The sequence below is a fragment of the Dipteris shenzhenensis genome, chromosome 19, assembly GCF_047967505.1.
Source record: "Dipteris shenzhenensis isolate YYH24624 ecotype China chromosome 19, Dip_SZ_1.0, whole genome shotgun sequence".
Classification (NCBI taxonomy): Eukaryota; Viridiplantae; Streptophyta; class Polypodiopsida; order Gleicheniales; family Dipteridaceae; genus Dipteris; species Dipteris shenzhenensis.
The window spans coordinates 35,248,378-35,273,982 of NC_141614.1; the positions used below are offsets into that span (position 1 = coordinate 35,248,378).

The following is a 25,605-nucleotide window of genomic DNA, read 5'->3' on the forward strand; positions in this document are numbered from 1 at the left end:
CTTCATGCTTTCCCCCACACCACCCACTCCACCCGCCCACCACCCCCTTGGAACCATACCCTGTAATATCTGATACGATGATGAGTGTAAGGCTTCACACCGTCAGCTCAGATTCAAAACCAAAAACAGTCTTTCAAGCCAACCAGAGATGCTACGCGAGTACCGTCGACTGGTACGCAGAAAGAAACTAGACTTCGTTCGCCAAAACAAGGAGGAGCTACTGAACATTTTGTTCAGTAACAACTCTAAGGACTTTTGGCGGAGATTTCTAGAGGGGCGGTCCCCCTCACCACTCACTAACACTCACGTCTGGTTTGATTATGCACGCACTTTATGACATCCCAAATCAACCAGTCCCTAATCTCTCACATTGCCACACCCCACATCCTGCACCCTCTTCACTAGGAGGGGGGCAAAGGATACCGTAATGAAACTTCATAATGGTGGAACGAAGGATCATGAGGGACTATGCGCTGAGTTCAGTGTTATCTCACCCCTCCACAAGGCAAGGGACCCCATGAGCCCGGAGAACTACATGACCAGCCTAACTTGACCTACTGACTAACCCTAGTTACTAACCCTAGTTAGGAACATTGGACTAAGGTCTAAGGTTGGCATCAGAAGTGGCATCGCGGCGGCGGCATGGGGCAAATCACGTGGCGTCGCAGCCGGCAACGCACGGGCGACGTAGGGGCTTGGCGATTGCCGGGTTTATGGCACGAGCACTAGGACGACGCCAGCGAGGGCTTGGCAAAGGCAACGAGCGGCGATGGAAACTGGCTAACGGGTTGAGGATACCATAGCTAACGGGCTGCACCTCTGGTAATCCATACGTGTGATGAACAATTAGGTGGATAATCAAACAGGTCCCAAATTGTGGACAGACGATGAATCCATTTGAGACGTTGACTCTAGCAGGTCCTCGGGTGGATAATCGTTTGTCGGTTGCAGCTTTGGGTGGAAAATCGTGGTGCCAAGTATATGTCGAATCTGCTAACCTAGCGCTTGTCACTTGGGTTTAATCTGAAAGCTCTTGCTGGAGAGTCGCTCGCTGAAAGGTGTAACTGTCGATGGAGCTAGTTTGCTCGTCTACCAGCTGGTTTGTCTGCAAGGAGTCTTGCATTGGTGGTAATGTTAGAATTATTGTTATAATTTAGCAGTGACCAATGTAATGTAATAAGTAGGTTAGGGGCACTTTTCCCTCATTTTAGAGGTTTTTCCCCCTAATCACAGTTAGTTCACTAACTACGGTTAGTGAAGGATAAGGTTTTGTCACTTAGACAAAACCTATCCCACTCTTTAGTTGTAACCTTTAGTTGTAACACACTCTTCTATTGCAACTATTGCTTCAGCTCTCACTCTCCTACTCTCTTGCTCTCCTGCTCTCTCACTCTGCTCTCTCCCCCTCTCCAACTCACATTTGGTATTTGAGCGGTGCTTCTTCCCGGACTTGCTCCCAGCTCCTGCAAGCTTTCAGACCTTGGACCAGCTTCCTTGCAAGTGTGACGACCTGCTATACAGCTCCCATGCATGCAATCCGTACATGCAGCACATTCCGTACACCTGTGCGTTCAATTTTTGCACGCAGCCCGAGTTGCACGTTTTGTACAGGTGCCGTACACAGGCGCACTCTGTCCGTACAAGATTACAGCGCCGTACAGCTTGTAGCCCATCCGTGCGTACGAGCATAGCCCTGTTGTCCGTTCGTACATCCGCCGTACCTGACAGCTCGTCGTACATCCGCTATACCTGACAGCTCGTTGTACATCCACCGTACAGCTCGTACATCTACCGTACTGATCTGTGTCGATTGTTCCGTACAAAAATCCGTACAGTCCGTACATTGTACGGATTTCGTACTCACAGTTTTGTACTGTCAGTTCCATACAATCACAGGAGACCATACTTTCTGTAGATTTTCTCTTTGCAGGTGGACTCTGGAAGGTATTTTGTGGTAGGCATTTGTGCAGAGAGCCATTGTTTGGCTAATTTCTTGCAAAAAATTGGGGCTTTTGCAATCACACTACAATTTTGCAGTGAAATTTGGGGCTTTTGCAGGCAGAGAGCAATTTGTGCAACATTTGGGGCTTTTAGACCATTTGCCCCTTTCTGGTTGCAATTTCAAGCCACAAATTGGGGCTTTTGTGTTGGGAGAGCAATTTTGCAGGTTTCAATTCACACTACCTTTCTGTAAGTGTTTTGAAGCACTTTTGGCAGGTTTTGGGAGAGATTGGATGCTTTGGCAGATTTCTGACAGAGACATTACAGAGTTTTGAGTTGCATTTTCAGCTAGTGTTTGGCTGTATTTTTTTGGAAATTGTGCACCACATTCCCAGCAAGGGAATTCAGATTTGCATTTGCTGTGTTTTCTTTCTCAGACATGGCCCAGCAAAATCAGAATGATTTCCGGTTCAGTGGTCTCTCACAAGAGGATAAGTTGGATGGTACCAACTACTCCCTCTAGAGTTTTATGGTACGCAACATTCTGATTTTTCGTAATTTGTGGGACTATGTAAACGGGGATGAGATCCGGCCAGCAAATGTGGCACCTAATACCCCTCCCCAGCAAGGAGGAAGCAGAGGTCGTGAACAGGGTACAGCTGCAGGACAAGTTATTGGTGCAGCTATACCTACCACTCCAGAGCAAAAGAGAAGGGATTCACGTGATGCTTTAGTTTGTCGTGTATTTCTCTTTCAGTGAAAAGATTCATCATTCTGCATATCCGGTCGTGTAAGACATCAAAGGCAGCATGGGATGTTTTGGAGAGCATGTATGCAGCTCGGAATGATGCCAGGGTGTCTTTTTTGAAAAGAGAATTGTCTCATACACATATGGAAGAGGGTGACTCCATGTCAGTGCACCTCACAAAGCTACAGGATTTACGAGAGCAATTGCTGAATATTGATGAGATCATTCCTGATTCAGAGATGATTACCACTACTCTGAATTCTCTTCCTGAGTCTTATCTCAGCTTTCATACCTCGCTGAATTTGTCATTGAGGGGGGGTGCAAATCCTCTCAATTTTCACGAGTTGATAGGACTTCTGTTGCAGGAAGAGCAGACCAAGAAAAACATGGCTTCACGAGCAGGTGAACATGCCATGCTTATAAAATTCAAGCCTAAAACAAAGGGACAAACAAAGACATCAGCAAATCAGCCTTCCAGTGGTTCAGGACAGCCTTCTCAAAAAGCTAAGGGTGATGCAGGTAAGCCCAAGAAGAAGGGAATATGTCATTACTGCAAAAAGCCAGGTCACTACATTGGAGAATGCAAGAAGAGGCTTGCAAAAGAAAAGAAAAACAGCTCCGGTATGGCTGTTTCAGATTCAGCTCCTCATGCATCTGACAATAAGCAAGCTACAGCCAACTTTGTGGAGCACGACTATGCCTTCTTGTCTTGCGTTTCAGACTCTCAGTTGGCTGCTCCGGATATTACAGCCACTTGTAATGATGACTCTTATGCTTTTCTGACATGCAGTTATGATTCTTCCAAGGATGCATCAGCTTTCAGTGTCAATGAGACACAAAATACATGGTATTTTGATAGCAGTGCCTCAAAGCATATCACTTCCAGGAAGTGTCTTTTCACATCTCTGCATCCACCTCCCGTTGGTAAAAAGGTCACATGTGCCAACAACTCCTCCTATTCAGTTCGTGGTACAGGAGAAGTTGAACTTACAGCCATTGATGGCTCAACATTCAAAATTTCTGATGTCTTGTATGTGCCTGGTATCACAAAAAATCTACTTTCAGTGTCCACTCTTAACAGAGCTGGATTTCAGGTCATTTTTGAAGATGACAAGTGTGCAGTCCATGACAGAGAGAATGACTATGCCTCGAGATTGTCTGGCACTTTGTTACGTGGTCTTTTTCAGCTTGACATGTATGAGAAAAGACCAGCACATGCTCTTGCAGTTTCCACTCCTACTGCTGCTATACAGAATGCGGAGTTATGGCATGCCAAATATGGACACATGCATTATGGCAGCTTGATGACACTTCAAAAACATGCTATGGTTGATGCATTGCCTCCTCTTGAAACACCTCCTCCACATGCCTGTGAAGGGTGCATTCTTGGTAAAATGCACAGATTTCCCTTCAAGAAGGATGGATCAGTAAAAGCTGTTCGAAAATTACAGCTTATTCATAGTGATGTCTGTGGTCCCATGAGGACTCCATCATTGGGTGGTCATCTTTACTTTGTCACTTTTATAGATGACTACTCCAACTACATTTGGGTTTATGGGCTGAAACGCAAATCAGAAGTGTTTATGGTTTTCAAACACTTTGCAGCCATGGTTGAGAATGAATCAGGACTCAAGATACAGACATTACGCACAGATAGAGGAGGGGAATATTTGTCTACAGATTTTGATGCATTTTTGAAAGACAAGGGCATTGCACATCAGCTTACAGTGAGGCTAACCCCTCAGCAAAATGGCAAAAATGAGAGGAAAAATCGTACTCTTATGGAGATGGATAGATGCATGCTAAAAAGAAAAAGATTGCCTCACAAATTTTGGCTTGAAGGTCTCATGTGTGCCAATTATGTTTTGAATCGGGCTCCCACAAAAGCTTTGAAGACCAAGACTCCCTATGAAGTTTGGCAAGGGAGAAAGCCTTCCGTGGATCATTTTCGTGTTTTTGGATGCCTTGCATATGCTCATGTGCCCGTTGAGTTTCGGCATAAGTTGTCTGATAAGGCAATCAAATGCATTTTTGTTGGGTACAGTGCAGAAAGCAAGGGCTACCGTCTCTACAATCCTGTCACATGCAAGATTATTGTCAGTAGAGATGTTATATTTTCAAAAAATTCAGCTCACACTCCAGCTGAATTTGATTTGCCTACTTCTTCCGATGATGTCTTTGAGGGATTACTACCCATTGCCTTGGGTTCCCCTGCTGATATATCTGATGCAAATCAAAATTTTCAGATACCTCCACATGCTCCGATTCAGCCACAGGATATCTTACCACCTCCACAAGCAGTGGAAGAGGTTGTTTAGCAAGAAATTGCAGATATACATGCAGCAAAAACAGTTCCAAATTGGCTGTTACAAACTCTCAGGGAGAGTAAAATTGATGCTCCATTACCTGGCAGAACTCGGAGTGCAGTAAGGCATGGGGGGGAAGCTCTTTCAGTTGAATCAACTTATGCAGGTACTCTTCTTAATGAGGAGGAGCCTGAGACATTTGAAGAAGCACAAGATAATGTGCATTGGATGAATGCCATGCACGATGAATTGCAGTCCATTCAGAAAAATCAGACATGGGAAGTTGTCGATTTGCCACCAGGTAAACATGCCATAGGTACACGGTGGGTTTTCAAAGCTAGATGGGTCCGTTGATCGGTACAAGGCAAGGCTGGTTGCAAAAGGATATGCTCAGAAAAAGAGCATAGACTATGAGGAGACTTTTGCTCCTACATCCAGAATGACAACCATCCAGTCAGTTATAGCCATGGCTGCAAATTTTGAATGGAATGTTCATCAATTGGACATTAAAACAGCTTTCCTTAATGGAGACTTGTTGGAAGAAGTTTATGTCAAACAACCTCCGGGCTTTGAAATTTCAGGAAATACACTTCAGGTATGCAAGCTGAATAAAGCTTTGTATGGGCTGAAACAAGCCCCACATGCATGGTATGCAAAAATTCATGCCTTTCTGACCAGCAAGGGGCTGCACAATAGTCCAACTAAGAGCACCCTCTACATCAAGAAGGATGGGGGGGATATTTTAGTCATCATTCTTTATGTAGATGACTTACTACTCACAGGGTCAAATGAGGATAATATTGTAGATTTTAAAGCTGAATTGCAGACCACTTTTGACATGTCATATTTGGGGCTGCTACACTTTTATTATCCAGTTCACTCAAGAGAAAAGTGGCATCGTTATGTCTCAATCCAAGTATGTGTAGAAACTCTTGGACAGATTTAACATATAGGATTGTAAGCCCATAGCTACTCCCATGGAGCCGGGGCTGAAGCTTACAATGCATGATGCAGGTGAATCAATTGATGTCACACTCTACAGTCAGGCTGTTGGATGCCTCATTTATCTCTGCAATACACGACCTGATATTCAGTTTGCAGTTTCTCACGTGAGCAGATATATGCACAGCCCAAAGACTATGCATTGGCAGGCTGTAAAACGCATCTTCCGTTATTTGCAAGGTACAAAGTCTTTTGGCTTGATGTTTCCCAGGGGGGGTGACTTGCAGATGCATGCCTACAGTGACTCAGATTGGGCTGGAGACTATGACACTAGGCAGTCCACAAGTGGCAATTGTTTCTTTTTGGGCAAAGCTTGTATTTCTTGGTTAAGCAAGAAACAGTCTACACTGGCTACCTCCTCATGTGAAGCTAAGTACAGGGCAGCTTTCACAGCGACAGTTGAATGCGTTTGGCTGCGTCATTTATTTGCTGATCTTCATCTTTCATTGCAGGGTCCTTCTCCAATTCTCACTAATAGTCAGAGTGCTATTGCAGTGGCAAAGAATCCTGTGTTTCATGCTCGCACGAAGCACATTGAGGTTCACTATCACTACGTCAGAGAGAAGTTGCATGCAGGAGAGATCAGTATGATCTATGTGTCAACACATGACAATGTTGCAGACATTTTCACCAAAGCACTTCCACGTGAAAAGTTTGAGGCATTTCGCAGTGCCCTAAACTTATCTCCTTTTGGTGATTGATCATTTCCTTGTACATGACATTGGTACTGTAGGGGGGTGTTAGAATTATTGTTATAATTTAGCAGTGACCAATGTAATGTAATAAGTAGGTTAGGGGCACTTTTCCCTCATTTTAGAGGTTTTTCCCCTAACCACAGTTAGTTCACTAACTACGGTTAGTGAAGGATAAGGTTTTGTCACTTAGACAAAACCTATCCCACTCTTCATTTGTAACACACTCTTCTATTGCAACTATTGCTTCAGCTCTCAGTCTCCTACTCTCTTGCTCTCCTGCTCTCTCCCCCTCTCCAACTCACACGTAATCGTTGTGAATGCCTACGCTGGTCATCCTCCATTGTTGCTTGGTGTTGGTTGTTAGCGTCAGGTTGTAACTATGAGTTCTCCAAGCCTTGAAAGTGCGTGTGGTTCTGTTGTGCACCGTTGGCGATAGTGTAGCAGCTATAGTGAAGGGTGAAAAGGACGGAAGCAAAGATGCCAGAGTCGGAGCTCTGATACCAATGTATAAAAGGGGGTAGGGGCAGATTTGGAGAAAAGGGGATAGATTAGCAAAAGGGGAGAGAGATATGGGAAGAAGGGAGGAGAAGGGGTAGGAGAGAGAGAATGAGGTAGGAAAGAGAGGGAGAGAATGAGGGGAGTAGGGAAGAGAGAGAGAGAGAGAGAGTGAGCGTAGGCAGGAAGGAGGAAGGGAGAGTAGATAGGATTACATGTCACATCAAAAAGTCCATAGTAGGGGGTGGATGGGGACTCGAAGTAAGCCCTTGGTCCCCCATCAAATAGCACAGGCAGAGTTTGCTATGACCCCTCTCCAGGTTTATGCCATTTTTCAAACAGTGACTTTCCTCCACAGAGTTTGGGACCTACCTCGCGAGAGACTTCCAAGGCTAGCACTAGAGTCCTCCATACGACTAGCAGAGAGTGGGGTAGGTACAGCATGGTTTGCACGCATCACCGCATTGTTTGCCAGTCATGGCATTCAGATGGATTGGCTTCCCTCGTTTTAGTATAGCATTGATGCACCGCCCGAGTTGATCCCACGGAATGAGATTAACCGCATCATACGGTTAGATCTCCTCCAGCTCCACACATCTCGAATAGGGGGGGGGGGGACGAGGAGTTCCCCACCAAGACCCAGCTCTACTATGACCACTTTCTGAGAGTATCGGAGGACGGGCTCATCATCAGACCTCAGTATCTCGAGGACGGAGGAGTCTCACACGGACCGAGGATTGCCATCGGCGGACAGATGCGGGTCTCATCCCATCAGCTAAGAATCGAGGCAGGGAGAGTAGCACGCGTACCTAGAGAGCAGCAGACTTGCAGGTTGTGCACAATGGGGGCAGTCGAGATAGAGGAGCACTTTCTATGTGTCTGCCGAGCCTACTATGAGATTTGAGGGCGCTACCACTGCCTTTTTCAAGAGGGGTACGGCTTTGGCCCACTCTCACGACTGATCCACTTCCAGGACCAGGTTTGTATTGGGCTCTACCTGATGGAGATGCGACAACACAGGGAGACACTACTACGACATATCAGAGAGCAACAGGATGAGGCCACCGCACCACAGGGTACTAAGATAGACCAAACGCAGAGACAGATCACGGATTTTTATGCATTTGACTCAGCTCCATGGCACTTTGGGATAGAGGAGGTGTTGGGGTAAAGGCTCTATGGCCACCCAAGTACAGTTAGTACACTTAGTACTTTATTTGTTAAGTACACTAAGTACACCGTACTTAGTGTTGTAACCTTATCCTTTCATATAAAAGCTTCACTGTGTGCTAGGGGAGGTACACACATACATTTTATCCCCACACTTCTAGTGTCTTATCCTGCTTGTGTGTGTCGGTGTGCTCTCACTCTCTCCCTTCCACAACTGGTATTAGAGCCTTGCATCCAATCCTTACCAGCCCACTCAAAGTGGTGGAGGAGGAGGACCAGCTTGGGCTGTCCCGTGACCTCTTCCTCCTCGTCGATAGCTGCTCCTGCTCTCCTCGCCTACCAGCCTCATCGATGAGCCATCGCTAGGCACAGCCATCGCTAGGCACAGTGCCACGCCGTCAGACAGCGCCTTCAGCTGCTAGCGCTACGCTAGCAGCCCTTTGAGGCCATTCGTCGCCAGGGCCAAGGCCACCGGCGACGCCAGCGCCAAGGCCATTGGCTACACGAGGGCCAAGGCCACCAGCGACGCGGCGCCAGCCAGCGACCAGAGGCCACCAGCGACGCGGCGCCGGCCAGCAGCCACCAGCGACGCCATCGGCGCCACCAGCAGCTACCAGCGCCAGCCAGCGGCCACCAGCGACGCCACCAACGCCATAGTATTGTAGGTCCTCACCACAGGTGCAGGTCCTCGCCATCGACATCGCCGGAGAGCTCGAAGATGTGCACGATCGTATAGCAGCCCACTTCACCCGTTTTTTTGGGTTCCGTCTGTTGTCAGTGAGGTAGATCTGCAGATCTATGCCTCCTATGTGAGAGAAATTCTCATTTCTGAATTGTGGAATTAAGGGGCTTTTGTAGCCACAGCCAAGCATTGGCTTCTACACGCACTTATTTGCGTATATCCTCCTGATTGGAGTTGATTTGTGCAAGGATTTGATGCATTTTATGACTTACGGGACAGTGGCAGATGCACATGAATTGGGGCTTTTGACATTGTTATGCATATCAGTGTTGGGGAAAACACCTAGATGCTTTATGTGATCAGTGGAGCTTTGGGAAAGCTGTGTATGCACTAAAATCTACAAAATTGGCTTCTAGTCAAGGGGCTTTTGCCTCATTCAAGTTCTAAACTGTGTAACATAGTTATAGAGGCAAGAGAAAGTCTAATTCTGACAGTTTTGGACAGTTATACAGTCAATTTCTGTTGCTGTACCAGAAAGTACAGTCGGGTACTGTCCGGAGTCAATTTTTTGGACTGTAAACAGTCACTTTACTGAAGTTTAAAGTGCATAAAACAGTGCTGTTTTCACTGTTACAGCAGGGACATACATTGTGTCAAATCAAGGTACTGCTGTACTGTACTACAGGGCCTCAATTAATGCATTAAGTATTACTTTTCTGGATCTGCAGCCGGCAGGAAACAGACAGTATTTACTGTTAAGTGGGAGAAAATTGCAGGAATTAACTTTTGAGCACAACTACAAGTGCATCTGTGCACTTAGTTTGCAGGGAGTCAGGCACCCAAGTGTGGGTTATATTTCTTGCTGATTGTAATGGCTTCATCCTCGGAATCTTCTCTTCTCAATATTAAAAAGTTGCAGGGTGCTGCTAACTACCCAATGTGGAAAAAGATGGTCCTGAATGTGCTCATTCTCAGGCAGTTTCATGCTCCTATCATACACAAAGGTGTGAAGCCCACTGGCACATCTGATGATGCTTGGGCACTAGCTGATCTGTCAGCAAAGTCCATAATTGAATTATCACTCCATGAGAGTGTTGTTTGGAATGTGGATGGTAAAAAAACAGCCTGGGGTGTGTGGAAAAAGCTACAGGACACATATGAGCAGCAGAGTGTAGCCACAAAGATATATTGGCTGCGCAAGTTCTTCAATCTGAAGATGAAGGAAGGGACCTCCATGGATGCACATCTCAATGAGTTTAATTCAATTGTCACTCAACTTGCAAATCAAAAATATGTGGTGGATGAGGAAACCAAGGGTATGGCACTCTTGATTTCTCTTCCTGAAAGTTGGGATACATTCACCACAGCTGTAACAAATGCAAACACTTTCATAAGTTTTTCAGATATCACAGGGCTGATTTTGCAAGAAGAGCAGAAGCTGAAAGCTCAAGATGCAGTAAAGCCTAACAATGCCTTAAATGCAAGGGGGAGAAGTCAGCAAAGAAGCAAATCTCAGGAAAGGGGAAAAGGGAGGAGCAAGTCCCGCTCCAACAAAGATGTTGAGTTCTACTACTGTGGCAAAAAGGGACATACTAAAAAGCAGTGCTTTAAACTGAAAAATGATAAGAGAGACAAAGCCAAAAACACTGATGCGTCAGATGCAAAAGCAATTGTACCAGTAAGCAATGGCAAGAGCAGTGTGAAGATTGAAGAGCTTCATTCTACACACGGTTATGACAGTGAGGGAGAGGTTCTATTTCTCTCTACTTTGGATGCTCATTCTCTCCATGCAGGAGATCTTGCAGACATGCACTCTTGGATCATTGACTCAGGTGCCTCATTCCATGTTACACCTTACAAAGAATTGTTTGTAAGATATGCAGCAGGCAATAATGGAGTCGTTTTTCTAGGGGATAATCATGCATGCAGTATTGTTGGTATTGGAGATGTCAGGCTTGTATTTGCTGATGGTACTCAGCTTATGCTTCACAATGTTAGGCATGTACCCGAAGTCAAGAAAAATCTGATTTCTACTGGCATGTTGGATGACGAAGGTTTTGTGACCAGCTTTGGTCATGGTTTCTGGAAGGTCACCAAAGGTGCCCTGGTTGTTGCCAGAGGCTCTAAGGTTGACACAATGTATACTCTTCATGCTAAAGTATGTAATCATGCTGATATTCATGCCACCGAGCTGCCGAATATTTCTATGTGGCATAGCCGGATGGGACATATGAGCATAAGTGGAATGGAGCAATTGGCTCGCCTTGGCTACTTACCGTCTCTTAAATTTTCTGATTTAAAGTTTTGTGAGCACTGCATATATGGTAGACAGTTACAGTGTCCTCATAAAAGGAGATTAGGACATAAAGATGCTCAACTTGAGCTTGTGCATATAGATGTGTGTGAGATGCCTAGTCCTTCACTTGGAGGTGCACGGTACTTTGTCACATTTATAGATGATTCCACAAGGAAGGTGTGGTTGTATCCTCTTCGATTGAAGAGTGATGTCTTTCCAGTGTTCCAGAAATGGCTTGCTATGGTTGAGAACCAAACAGGCAGAACACTGAAGGCTTTGCGGTCAGATAACGGTGGGGAGTATATGTCTAATGCATTCAATGCATTTTGTGATGCTAGAGGTATTAAAAGAGAACTCACTGCTCCCTACAGTCTAGCGCAAAATGGCACTGCAAAGCGTATGAATAGAACCATACAGGAAAAGTCTCGCTCTATGATGTCACATGCTGCTTTACCTCATGGATTTTGGGCTGAAGCTGTAAAAACAGCAGTACACCTCATCAATAGGTCACCAAATAAAAGACTAGATGGCAGAGTGCCAGAGGAGCTTTGGACAGGAAAACCTCCTTCCTATAAGCACTTGAGGGTCTTTGGCTGCACTGCGTACGTGCATATACGCAGAGAAAATCGCAGCAAGCTTGATCCTAAGTCTCTTAAATGCATTTTTCTTGGATATGGTGACAGTGGTGAGATGGGTTACCGCCTATGGGATCCTGTGAATAAGAAGCTAATACGCAGCAATGATGTCTTATTTGATGAGTCATGTATGTTTAAGGCAGCAGATAAGCCTTCTGATGCTTCAGAGGTTGACATTGATGACTCGGGACATCCTGTACAATTCAGGCAGGCTGCAAATCAGCCACAACAGCAGCGTAATCAGCCAATGCATGATGCTGCAGCAGGTCCAAATGGACAGCCCGCAGTGGCGGAAGATGTACTACGGGACATGCCACCTTTGGAAGACCTCCCAGGCATAATTCTGCAGCCTGATCTACTAGAACAGCAACCTGTTTTAGGTGAGCAGCAAGTTGGACAGCAAGACCAATGGGTCCGAAGGTCCACTAGACAAATGAAACCGCCAGACAGATTTGTTCCAGAAGCAGATTTTATTATGCTTACAGATTGTGGAGAACCTTCCTGTTACAAGGAAGCCGTGCAAATGCATGATAAAAGGCTATGGGAACTAGCCATGAAGTCTGAAATGGACAGTCTCCATAAAAATGGTACTTGAGAATTGGTGCAGTTGCCTAAGGGCATGAAAGTACTGCCATGCAAGTGGGTTTATAAATTGAAAGTCACACTTGGAGCTAAGCCAAGGTATAAAGCCAGGTTGGTTGCCAAGGGCTTTAAGCAGGAGTATGGTGTTGATTTTGATGAGATCTTTTCTCCAGTGGTTAAGATGACCACACTCAGGATTGTACTTGCTTTGGTTGCATGTGACAATTTGGAATTATGCCAAATGGATGTGAAGACAGCCTTTCTTCACGGTGATCTTCATGAGGAGATCTACATGCAGCAGCCAGAAGGATTTGCAGTCAAGGGCAAGGAGTCACTTGTATGCAAGCTTAAAAAGAGCCTTTACGGGCTGAAACAGGCACCAAGGGAATGGTATAAGAAATTTGATACCTTCATGAAGTCCCAAGGTTTCAGGAGAAGTGATGACGATCACTGCTTATATACCAAAAGGGCTGCCAATGGCAGCTTAATCATTCTCATTTTATATGTGGATGACATGCTTATTGCTGGTAGAGCTCGTAAGGAGCTTGATGACCTTAAGAAAAGATTGCATGAGGCCTTTGATATGAAGGACCTTGGTGATGCCAATCACATACTGGGAATGCGGATACGGAGAGACAGGGGACAGCGTTTGTTGTATTTGTCTCAGACCGAATATATTGGCAAAGTATTGCACAGGTTTCATATGGAGGGGGGGAAAACCCTTAGTTCTCCATTGCCTCCGTATGTGTGAAACTCAGTGCAATGGACAGCCCACACTCAGATGCTGATAGGGCTGAAATGGCCAAGATTCCGTATGCTTCAGCTTGTGGCAGTCTCATGTATGCCATGGTTGCTACCAGACCTGATATTGCGTTTGCAGTGGGAGTGGTTAGCAGGTATATGGCAAATCCAGGCAAGAAGCATTGGAATGCAATGAAAGGTATCATGAGATACCTGAAGGGCACACAGGAGTTGTGCATATGCTTTGGCAAGCGAGAGGCAAAGGTGCATGGTTATGTGGATTCAGATTTTGCTGGTCATCCCGATAACCGGAAGTCTACTACCGGTTATGTTTATACATTCACTGGAGGTGCAGTGTCATGGATGTCAAGGATGCAGCAGTGCATAGCCTTGTCTACTACGGAAGCTGAATATATTGCAGCCACAGAGGCATGCAAAGAGGCCTTATGGTTATCTCGGCTAGTGGGAGATTTGGGCATTATAGGTGATATTCCATTGTTGCATTGTGACAGTCAGAGTGCTATTCAGTTGGCACACAATCCTGTCTTTCATGCAAAGACAAATCACATTGATGTGAAGTATCACTTCATCAGGGAGGTGATAGATGATAAGCTGATTCAGCTTGTCAAGATTCACACAGATGATAATCCAGCAGATCTGTTGACAAAAGGCTTGCCTGCAGAGCGGTTTGCACATTGCCGACAGTTGATGGGTATAGGTAGAGCCTCATTTATTTTTACTTGAGGGCATATTGCCTTTAAGTGGGAGGTTGTTGGGGTAAAGGCTCTATGGCCACCCAAGTACAGTTAGTACACTTAGTACTTTATTTGTTAAGTACACTAAGTACACCGTACTTAGTGTTGTAACCTTATCCTTTCATATAAAAGCTTCACTGTGTGCTAGGGGAGGTACACACATACATTTTATCCCCACACTTCTAGTGTCTTATCCTGCTTGTGTGTGTCGGTGTGCTCTCACTCTCTCCCTTCCACAGGAGGAGGAGCTAGCCGACATGAGAGATATATGGATCGGTGGAGAGAGCCGACATAGCACTGCTAGGCAAGGGACACAGAGACCATACACGGTGCGACAGGCAACCAGAGCACACACGATCGAGGTTCGACCTATTTCAGCTCTCCTTAGGGGAGATCGACCGAGGCGAGGCATCACCCTTGACATAGCTCATTGGATCCAGAGATCGAGGAGACCATGCCCTCCACCACCACGGGAGACATCCCGACAGATGCAAATATGAGCTCTTCACATCTCATCAGAGAGCCACCGTGGATCCTGAATACGTGGAGCCGGTTCATGCACTTGGAACTCTAGCTCTGAGCACTTGATATTTTCATGCCACCCTCATGCTATTTTGCTACTTTTTTGCGATTTTGTACTAGTATAACATTTTAGTACTCAGCAAGGGCCTTAGTGAGCCCTTTGCCCCGGCCCACAGTGGTTTGTATGAGTTACTTGATTCCGTACTTTGTCCCATAGGCCCGCGAGGCCTCCTATGGACGTTAATCTCTCTCTCTCTCTCTCTCTCTCTCTCTCTCTCTCTCTCTCTATGGTTTGAGCAACTGGGGCTCCACATGGATAGACTACCTCCCTTCCAGTACAGCATGGATGCTCCGTTTTCTCCCCTCCTATCACACGAGGTCAACCAGGTTATCCGTGAGGATCTATTACAGCTACACACATTTCAGACTTGGTTGGGACCGAGTGAAACCGAGTGAACTCCCAGTGAAGCTTAGCTTCTACAGAGATCACTTCTTACATATCACACGAGGTCAACCAGGTTATCCGTGAGGATCTATTACAGCTACACACATTTCAGACTTGGTTGGGACCGAGTGAAACCGAGTGAACTCCCAGTGAAGCTTAGCTTCTACAGAGATCACTTCTTACATATCACAGCGGAGGGTTTCATCGACCCACCAGGATACACGCACATTACCTACCCCACTCACTGAGGATCTCTCTTGGGCAGCTTCGGGTCTCTTCACATAGACTTCGTATCGAGAGCGGCAGAGCAAAGCGACTACCCAGGGAGAGGCGCATATGCACACTGTGTGACATGCAGGATGTTGAGACAAAGGAGCATTTCATCTTCAGGTGTCATGTTTACTATGAGATCCGAGGGCCTTTCTACTGCCTCTTCAGAGATAGCTCTGGGATTTTGGCTCGTTTCCTCTCCTACCCAGACCAGCGGTGTTTGGCAAGTTTCATTCATGAGGTATTTAGACACCGTGAGAGGATACTCCGAGCAAGGAGACAGAAGCAAACTTCTTCCTCGCTTGATCCCTCTCAGAGCTCTATCACGGAGTTCTTTCAGCCAGATCACATGGACCCCCACGAGACGAGGCCTCGACATGACCATGACACGGAGCCTGTGACCTGTTACCCTCTCTTCCTATTCTAGCCTCTACTGCAGATCACGGGATCAGCACCATGATTCTCCTCCCAGCCAATTCATGCTAAGGCTCCCAAGCGAGGCAGAGAGCTACGTTACCAAAATCCACGTGAATCAAATCCTTCTCTTCTCTCTCTAGCCTTAGCAAACCCCAAATCCCTAGATAGATCTAGATGCCACATGTCATCCATATAGGGCCTTCCTAATGCAACATTTCACCCCTCTCTTGGGATGCATTTAATTCCTTGCCCCTAGGCACAATCTTAGCACTAGGCCCTTGGTCTCAGATCTATCTAGTCTGGTGCTATCAGCCCTCACCTAGGACCTTGACATTAAATCCCTCCCGATCATTTACATGAAGCGAAAACACATATATTACAGAGATAGATCCTATAAGGGAAATGTCGACTGATTCTTCCGAGGTCATGCTACCTCGGCTAGAGCGTAACATTCCTTCCCTCTTCAGACATCAGCATCCTCGATGATAAAGTCTGGGAACACTCTCCGCAACTGATATACGGACTCCCAGGTAGCTTCGGATAGAGGCTGACCATGCCATGCAACCAACACCGTGGGTATCTTTCGATTTCGTATTTGCATTGTTCCTCGGTCCAGGATTCTTGTTGGTTTGCGCCTTGCAATATCCTCTATCTCCTGAAACAAAACCACACCTTCGATTAGTGAGTCACCTGTATGTAAAAATTTCTTTAAACGTGAAACATGAAAAACCGGGTGCACCTTACACCCCTGTGGCAATTCTAATTTATAGGCTACACTGCCTATTCTCTTTAGAATTAACCACGGCCCACAGTATCAACTTAGCACACTCTCCTGAAGTCAACGACTTCGAGTGCGAAGGAATTCTGAGAAAAACTTTTTCTCCTTCTTCAAATACTCTTATAGACCGATTTTCATCCGCATACACCTTGGCTCTATCCATAGCCTGGCGGATATTAGCTCTCGCAAGTGCTAGCATCTCCCGCATCTGAACTACAAAGTTCGCGGCACTAGGCACTTTCTGAGGTACTCCAACTATAGTCGGATTGACTGGTCTATAACCATAATTCAGCTCAAACGGACTGAACCCAGTAGATGAATGCTTCCTATCATTGTAGGCAAACTCCAACAATGGCAACCACTTGTCCCATGTATGTTGCCTCAATGACACATATGCCCTCAGCATATCCTCTAAAGTCTGGTTGACTCTCTCCGTCTGACCATCCGTCTCAGGATGATCCCCACTACTCATTCCCAACTCAGTCCTTAGTGTCTCAAATACCGCTGTCCAAAAATGACCGGTAAATCTAACATCTCTGTCTGACACTATGGATCTAGGCAATCCATGCAGACGAAATATATGTCTAATGAACAAATCCGCCACTTGCGGGGCACTAACAGACTCTCTAGTCGGAATGAAGTGAGCCATCTTGGTTAGACGATCAACCACCACAAGGATAGAATTATATCCTCCTTGTGTTGCAGGTAGCCCTACAATAAAGTCCATGGAAATGCTCTCCCACTTACTTAGTGGTATTTCCAAGGGCTGTAAAAGTCCGGGTGGCTTCACCCGCTCGGCCTTACTTACCTGACACGAGAAACACCGTGTCACATATTCATGAATATGCTTTTTCATCTTTGGCCAAAAGAAGTCTCGCTTCACGAGATCATATGTCTTCTCGACACCTGGATGTCCCGCACACGGGCTATCATGGCATTGTCGAATGACTCTCTGCCTGAGATCATTCTGACCAGGTACTACAACCTTGCCATTTCTAACTAGCATACCATCCCTTATGGTATATCTTGCATAAGTTTGGCCTTTTCTGGATGTCAGGTCATCCTTTTCACTTTCCCCGGGTTTTAACACATGAGCCTTAGGCCATAAGCTCTGGACAAACTCGTCCACTTTTTGAGTTTCTCTTATCTCGGTCATTAGAGCACTCTCTAATACCGTGAAACTCAGGTTGTGCATAATGCGAGACAACGCATCAGCTACCTTATTGTCTTTTCCTCTTCGGTACCGAATCGTTAGATTAAACTCCTGCATGAGCTCTGCCCACCTAGCTTGGCGGCCCCTCAAGTCAGGCTGTTTACAAAAATGTTTCAGAGTATCATGATCCACATCCACATAAAACTCTGAACCATACAAATAATGCCTCCATGTTTTCAAAGCATGGATAACTGCATACAACTCCAATTCATGAGTTGGCCAATTCCTTTGAGAGGGAGAAAGCTTCTTGCTTTCAAAGGCTACTGGCCTTCCCTCTTGAAGGAGAACTGCTCCTATCGCAATGCCACTTGCATCGGTTTCTAGGAACAACGGTTTCTGGGGATCAACTATTTTTAACACCGGTCCTGAGACCACAGCTTGTTTTATGGTGTTAAAACTTTCCTGTTGATTCTGTCCCCAAATAAAAGGTACTTTATCTGAGGTCAGATCAGTCAATGGCGATACTATTCCGGAATATCCTTTGATATGTCTTCTATAAAACTGGACAAATCCCAAGAATGATCGCAACGCGGTCAGACTCTGAGGGATTGGCCAAGTCAGTATCGCAGCCACTTTCTTCGGATCCATTTCTACCCCCTGTGGAGTAATTATGAACCCTAAATATTCAAGCCTAACCATACACAGTATAGTTTTCTTTTTATTCACATAAAGACTGGCTTTCCTCAAAGTACTGAACACTATCCTTAAGTGTTCACGATGTTCAGTAACACTCTTACTGAATATTAGGATATCGTCTATGAAATGTACTACGAACTTTCCGATATACGGACGTAGTAAATCATTCATAAGCATGACGAAGGTCGCTGGAGCATTGGTAAGTCCGAAGGGCATTACCAAAAACTCATAATGACCAAACCTGCTTCTAAAAGCGGTTTTATGCACATCCTCGGCTCTAATCCGGATCTGATGGTAGCCACACTTAAGATCTATCTTACTGAAAATCACGGCTCCATGTAATGCATCTAGAAAATCATCAATCCGAGCCATCGGATACCTGTGCTTAACAGTGATATTATTCAATGCTCTGTAATCTATACGGAGGCGAAACGTATCATCCTTTTTCCTCTTTAATATCACTGGTGAAGCAAAAGGTGAGAAACTTGGTTGAATCTGCCCCAACTTGAGGGATTCTTCCAGTTGCCTACGCACCTCCGCTTCTTCAGTAAAACTCATTCTATAGGGAGGTCTATTTACAGGTTCTGCCCCCGGGATCAGCTCAATTTTATGCTGAACTTTCCGCTCTGGAGGTAACCCATAAGGTAGTTCATCCCTAAAACATTCAGAGAACTCCTCTGTTATAAGATTAGCCAGCTTGGCCATCTCACCACTTTGCGTAACATCAGTGCTAGTCGAAGAATCATTCACCGACTCTACCGATGCTGTGCAAAGGTACAAAAACTCTACTTGAGCCTTTTTTATTTCCATCACGGAAACCAACGGTCCCTGAGGTATATCTCTTTCACCTCGCAAGACATAAAGCACATCATTCATCTTGAATTGATATACGTGCTTTTTCCAATCAATGGCTGGATTCTTCCTAGAATGCCACGCCATTCCCAGGGCTATATCCGCATGAGCAAGCTTGGTTATTTCAAAATCAAGCTTCTCAGCATAGTCCTGAATCCGGAGCTCTAACTGGGTAACCCTTTGGTCCCATACTTCAGTTGAACTTCCATCGGCCATCCTGACTGTATACGCATAGTCAGATGGACTTGTCTTCAATTTCAGCCTCTTCACGAGCTTGGAGTTAATCACATTGTGAGTTGACGCTGAGTCAAACAACACAATGACATCATGACTGGCCACTTGCCCTTTCATTTTAATTAACTCCGTATCATTGAAGGCTGTATACCCCGTTGCTGCGGGCTTAGATAGGATGTTATCAGGTGCACTCGTCACTAATTTAGCAACAGACACACAGAACAAACAAGGTACTAACCTCTGAGAAGATCCCGCTAGCTGAATCTGCATCTCTTCCGCTCTGGGACTTCCCTGCATCTCCACGTCGCACTCTGAGATCACCATCTCAGCCATCCGACGATCTTTATTACGTGGACAATCTCTCCACTGATGAGGTTGAAGGCAACCAAAGCATAAGCCTTCTCTCCTCGCTTTTTCCCGCTGTTCTGGGTTCAAGGGAGATTTAGACCAAGCCCGGGCTGCCATTGGAGTTACTTTCCTCTTCACTCCAATGGTGGTACTTGGTTTAGGAGTTTCAGCCGGTCTCGCCTGCTTGGCTTGACCACTCGGCTGCGAACCACTCCCTCTACTAGCCCACTTCTTCTTAAACCCAGATTTTTTTGGATACCCATACTGGGTTTCGACCTGTGCAAACCCACTTGGCTTGCTGCCCTTGGCATCCTCGTAGTTCAGGGCTATAGCTATTGCATCATCTAGCGTGTTCGCGTACTTAGCCCGAACTTCCATTTTTATTCGATCATTCAATCCAAATATGAAATCTTTCACTTGGATTGATTGAGGCAAGGGTTCGTCAACCTTCATTACACTCTCTCGAAACTTATCAGTGTATTCTGCCACTGATAAATTTCTTTGACGAAGGTTCCTATATTGATCCCAAGCTCGGGATGCTTCGTCAGGAGGTAAGAAGTGTTTCCTGAACTCTCTTTTAAACCCCTCCCAGGTAGTGGATGCTATGCCATCTTTTTGTTGTTTAATCCACCACCGATCCGCTGCCTCACTAAACATATGGGTGGCCTCGCGGATCTTTTTGATGTCATTTCTGATCTCACAAATGGCGAACGCCTCGTCCCATTTGTGTAGCCAGGTCTCAATGACATCGGAGCTACGGTCGTTCATCCGACCAGAATACTTTTCCGGTCTATAATTGGCAATATTTGGCACTTTAGCCTTCCTAGGCTCGACCGTATGGACACTAGACTCCAGTTCCATTGGAGCCTTTCCCTTCTCTTCTCGAGAAGGTCTGGTAGACATACTCTGTAATGCTCTCCTAAGTTCAGATTGCCCTGCGTTGGCTTGTAATTGCTGCGCTAACAACTGTTGCAAGGCATCCTCCAGCAATGCAATCCTGCCAGATAAAGTGTGAGCTACTGGGCGTGATCCCTGCTGGGTCGGCCGGACTCCTGATTCACCAGGGTCCCTCCTGGAAGCCCCTTCTTCTGCTTCCATTTAGTTCAGTAAGTGTTTTGTTTTGGGGTTTTTTTTTTTTTTTTTTTTTTAAATAAACACCCCTAGAACACTGTAATCACAAGCTGACACAATACAGTGTACTGACACTCTGAACACAATTCCCTATACTAGGGAATTCCTGCAATCTGATATGCACACTAACTACGCACTTGACACAGGCATATATTCAAATCCCGCTTTTCCCTATACTAGGGAAATTTCTGCAAATTAACACAGACTCAAGTATACAGGCATCTGCACAGGCATAATCTGTCCCTATAGCATCGTAGACTGGAAACTCATATGCAAGCGGAGCATCACCAAACTAAAACAAGAGAAGAAAACACAGCATTGACAGAAGTGACAGAGAGCCCCCTGGTCTATGAACTCTGATCAAAATCTGTCTGAAGGAATCGAAAACTGGCACGGGTCGAGGCAGCCAGATATCCCGAAGCCTGTGGGTCCTATGCCTTCGTGTTCGCTGCCAAATCCTAACTACGTGCTCACCCGAGCAATTTGCTCCTGCACACCGCTCACAAGCTGATGCTGCTCCTTGGAGATACCAGTAAACACATGTCACGTTGCAGGCCTTCCCGTTCACGAGCCACTTGCGTACGTCGATCTACCAAAGGAATCGGTCCTTTCTCTGTGGTTTGTCAGGTCCGCCCGTCGCGTGGAGGTCTTGTGCGTCGCCCAATCCACGTACCGCGTTGAAAGCCTCCCGCAATTCTGCTCTCTCCAGCCTATCGACCCTCGTCACGACAGCTCCACTCTGCGTTCTTCATCCCTCTCTTCGTCGAATCACTTGCGTAAGCCCGTTCGTGGGTCAACGTGCTGCACAGCGTCGTTGCGATCAACGCATCGCTTCACCAATAATCAGGAATCTCCACGTGAGCGCCACTCCTCACGGACATCGTCGGCAGCGCTGGATCTCCTTCGACGCCAGTCTGATATTCTGCAGCCTTTTCATCGTCCCCATCGGGTGATTCGCCACCAGCGCTCCACCTTTCCCCTTTCGTAACCTGGCTCTGATACCAATTGTTACCCTCTCTTCCTATTCTAGCCTCTACTGCAGATCACGGGATCAGCACCATGATTCTCCTCCCAGCCAATTCATGCTAAGGCTCCCAAGCGAGGCAGAGAGCTACGTTACCAAAATCCACGTGAATCAAATCCTTCTCTTCTCTCTCTAGCCTTAGCAAACCCCAAATCCCTAGATAGATCTAGATGCCACATGTCATCCATATAGGGCCTTCCTAATGCAACATTTCACCCCTCTCTTGGGATGCATTTAATTCCTTGCCCCTAGGCACAATCTTAGCACTAGGCCCTTGGTCTTAGATCTATCTAGTCTGGTGCTATCAGCCCTCACCTAGGACCTTGACATTAAATCCCTCCCGATCATTTACATGAAGCGCAAACACATATATTACAGAGATAGATCCTATAAGGGAAATGTCGACTGATTCTTCCGAGGTCATGCTACCTCGGCTAGAGCGTAACATGACCCGACAACTCAGACAGAGGGTTGACACACAGATCACACTTGGGGACATCCCCTTCTTGTTTAGAGTCAGAGCCCGACCGACGGGGGTCACAATAGCCTTGGTTAGACACAGAGCTACGACCAAGAGACGTGCCAAGACTGCACCTTTGAGTGGCCGATAGCACTCTATTGCCGACTTCATGCCTCCATTGCCTCATCCACCCTGATGTCCTGCTGATGCTGATGATGATGATGATGTTGATGATGATGCTGAGATTGATATATAGTCAACCATCGACATGACTATGTTGTACTTAGGACTTAGTACTGCCATTCTGCATTTTTTGCATTTTGCATTGGTGTGGATGCTATTTTAGGCTGATGATGTGTGAAAAGAAGGCTGTCCCCTTTGCGACCTAGGTTCGAGACTAACTGTTGCTGCTGATGCTTCTGCCGCCGCGAGTTGGTATTGGGGGCCGCCCCTTTGCTGCTGATAAGAAAACCCTCCTACTCCGACATCGCAGCACCCAGCCCATACACATACACATTGCACTACAAGCGAAGGGTTGGCTCAGGCCCACAGGAGCAGATATATTTTCTACAGCGGAAGTAAGGGAGCTTAGACTTATGGTTGCAGCTCTCAGGAAGAAAGTGAAGGAGATGGATAAAAATGGCAAACAATACATCATACAGGAAGTACTACAGATACACATGGAAGCAGCACCTGCACCACAGTTGGTTACCAAAGTCCATGACATGGTTACCAATGAGGTCAAATCAATCAAAGAGGAAATCTCAGCGACAATGGACAGCAAAAACAACAAAAGTGAAGTATATGGAGAGGTGCAAGAACAAGAAAAGAGGGCGGCTGATGCTCGATGTCTACGCATTGGAGGATTACCTGAAGATTGGCATGAAGGGAGCCTGGCAGAAAATTTTGATAATATCATAGCAGAAACCCCTCAGATTGAATGGGACTTAAAGGATGTAACCATTGTGGCTCCTATTGGGACACAAGCTATAGTGGTACTCAATGACAAGAACGGAAGAATCAAGATTCCCATGCAAACAAATAAGTTGAGAGACACAAGGTATGGATATCAGAAAAGCTCACCCCGATTCAGCTCAAGATGAAGTCCATAGAATTGAACAAAGTGAAGGACGCTCGCAAAGAAGGGAAATGGGCTGTCTACAAAGATGGAAAAGCACTTATCAAAGATTTTAAATCCAAACCCAAGGATTCTCAGTCTATTAAATACAAAGGGGTGTACCATGTGGGCTGCATGCATTGCCCACAGGCCCATGCATCAAACCCCAAATTAACTAAAAAGGATTACAAGCTGTCCCTTGTCCTCCTCCCTTCACTCCTCACACTAGTTCACATACAAAGGGTTTGATCCCATTATCTATTTATGGATGTTCTCATAGGCCTCTTTGTCTTTTGTCCTGTGGGGGACAAGATTATCTCAATGAGAAGATCTCTCTTTTTTTAAAAGGAATCTAAGAGCCATCTACAAACCAGCTCCCATGAACAAGAAGAGACTGGTATATGAAAAAATATGTGCAAGAGAAGATTGGGTTTACAGCCTATGTCTATCACAAAACGTACAGAACAAATCCACACATCGAGCCTATCAACACGTCAGGGAGAAATACCTTTGTAATACTAGAATAAGTCCAATCATACAATTCAGGGAGAACTATGAAATAAAGAGGTCCACATACACAAATTTGCACATCCTCTTCAACCAGCCACCAAAGAGGATAAAAGCTTACATCAAGGAGGTATTGGCATATCGCTTGAACCGAGTACATGAGTTGGCAAGCAAACTCAGGACGCAAACAGATGAACTATTGTTGATGACAGCTATTTTTAGATGTAATTTTCTCATGAACTCACCTTAGTCCTATAGAACCTGTTGGGTCTCCAACTGACAGTAATAATCTCTCTCTCTCTCTCTCTCTCTCTCTCTCTCTCTCTCACTCACACAAAATGCTTAAAGGAAGAAAACAAAAGATTTGTGTGCACCTGCCACTAAAATGCCAAGGCGGCCCTGCTCCATATCCAGAACACGCTCGACTGAATTGTGGTTTTTCCATTGAGTGAATATTTTCTTCTTTCATGTTGGTCCCTAAAAGAAAGTAACATGATTGTCATAGATTAATTGACTCCCCTGACTTGATTCCAAACATCAATTGCAACATTTTGAGCTTCACATGCAGACATTCTCGACATGCACTTCAAAGTCATTGGTAAAACACCATGAACACCAGAAAGGCACCCTTCATTGAGATGTCTGTCAAAATCTGAGGCACCCTTTCATTGAGATGTTTGTCGAAATCTGAATTTTTACTAAAGGTTTAAGGTTTCTATGCAATCAATATACTCTCTCATGTACATTATCTCTTTCTAAAGTGTATACAAAGGAAAGCAGCAAGGGGACTCTCTCTCTCTCTCCCTCTCTCTCTCTCTCTCTCCACAATTCACTTCGATGGCTCACCAGTTGAGATTGTTTCATCATACCCTTATCTAGGGTCTCATTTCTGGTCCTGATTTCATGATGCGGCTGGCGATGCAGGCCCATTTGAGCGGAGGATGTCACGTTGGCCAAGTTGGAGAGACAGTGCTTCCACCCACACTTTCGGGACCCTTGGACCAAGACTCTCCTCTTTGACTCCCTGGTTCATCCAGTAGGCATGTACAGTAGCCTTGCTAGGGACCAGATCTCTCGGATGTAGAGTAGGCTCAAGTAGACCGTCTCCACGGTCTCATGCTATCGAGGATCATACGCAGTAAGCATCAGTCCCCAGCGAATCATTCAAGCTGAGTTTGGTCATCCCCACTGCAGCTTGATGCAACTTTCCAGGTCATCACTTGTCTGTACCGAGTCAAAAAATGCACTCAAGGGTGACGTAGACTACCATGGCTAGCACGATCCTCCTCCATGGCCCTAGCAGCTGCAGGAGTTCAGAGATGCTGGTATGCACACACGTGCCAATGGTTAGAGAGACTAGTGCTACACATGGACAGATTACCCCCCTCCTAGTACAGCATTGATGCGCCTTTTCTCCCACTCGGATATCATGAGGTCAACCAGGTCATGCGACCTTTTTTCCTGAACGTGAAGGTCATTATACCATGCTACTCATTATTTTCTTTCAGCTCTTTTGCCAACCTTTGGTTTGAGAGAGGTACCGAATTCTAAATTAGATGTATGGTAGAGGCCTCATTAAGGTTGAGCGAAAACTTCATCCAAT

At 45.8% G+C, this 25,605-nt stretch overlaps 1 protein-coding gene across 7 annotated transcripts in view; it reads right to left on the bottom strand.

Annotated features, from left to right (window-relative positions):
* Positions 1-25,605, bottom strand: part of LOC147890394 (protein NEOXANTHIN-DEFICIENT 1) — a 75,587-nt gene that overhangs the window by 42,423 nt on the left and 7,559 nt on the right. For all 7 annotated transcript variants that reach the window (XM_087390603.1, XM_087390599.1, XM_087390600.1 and 4 more), the window contains one exon: positions 24,377-24,479. Coding sequence is in view for 6 of the 7 variants with exons in the window: in XM_087390599.1 (XP_087246725.1) it covers positions 24,377-24,479 (103 nt within the window). In the remaining variant the exon portion in view is untranslated. The remainder of the gene's footprint in view (positions 1-24,376; positions 24,480-25,605) is intronic.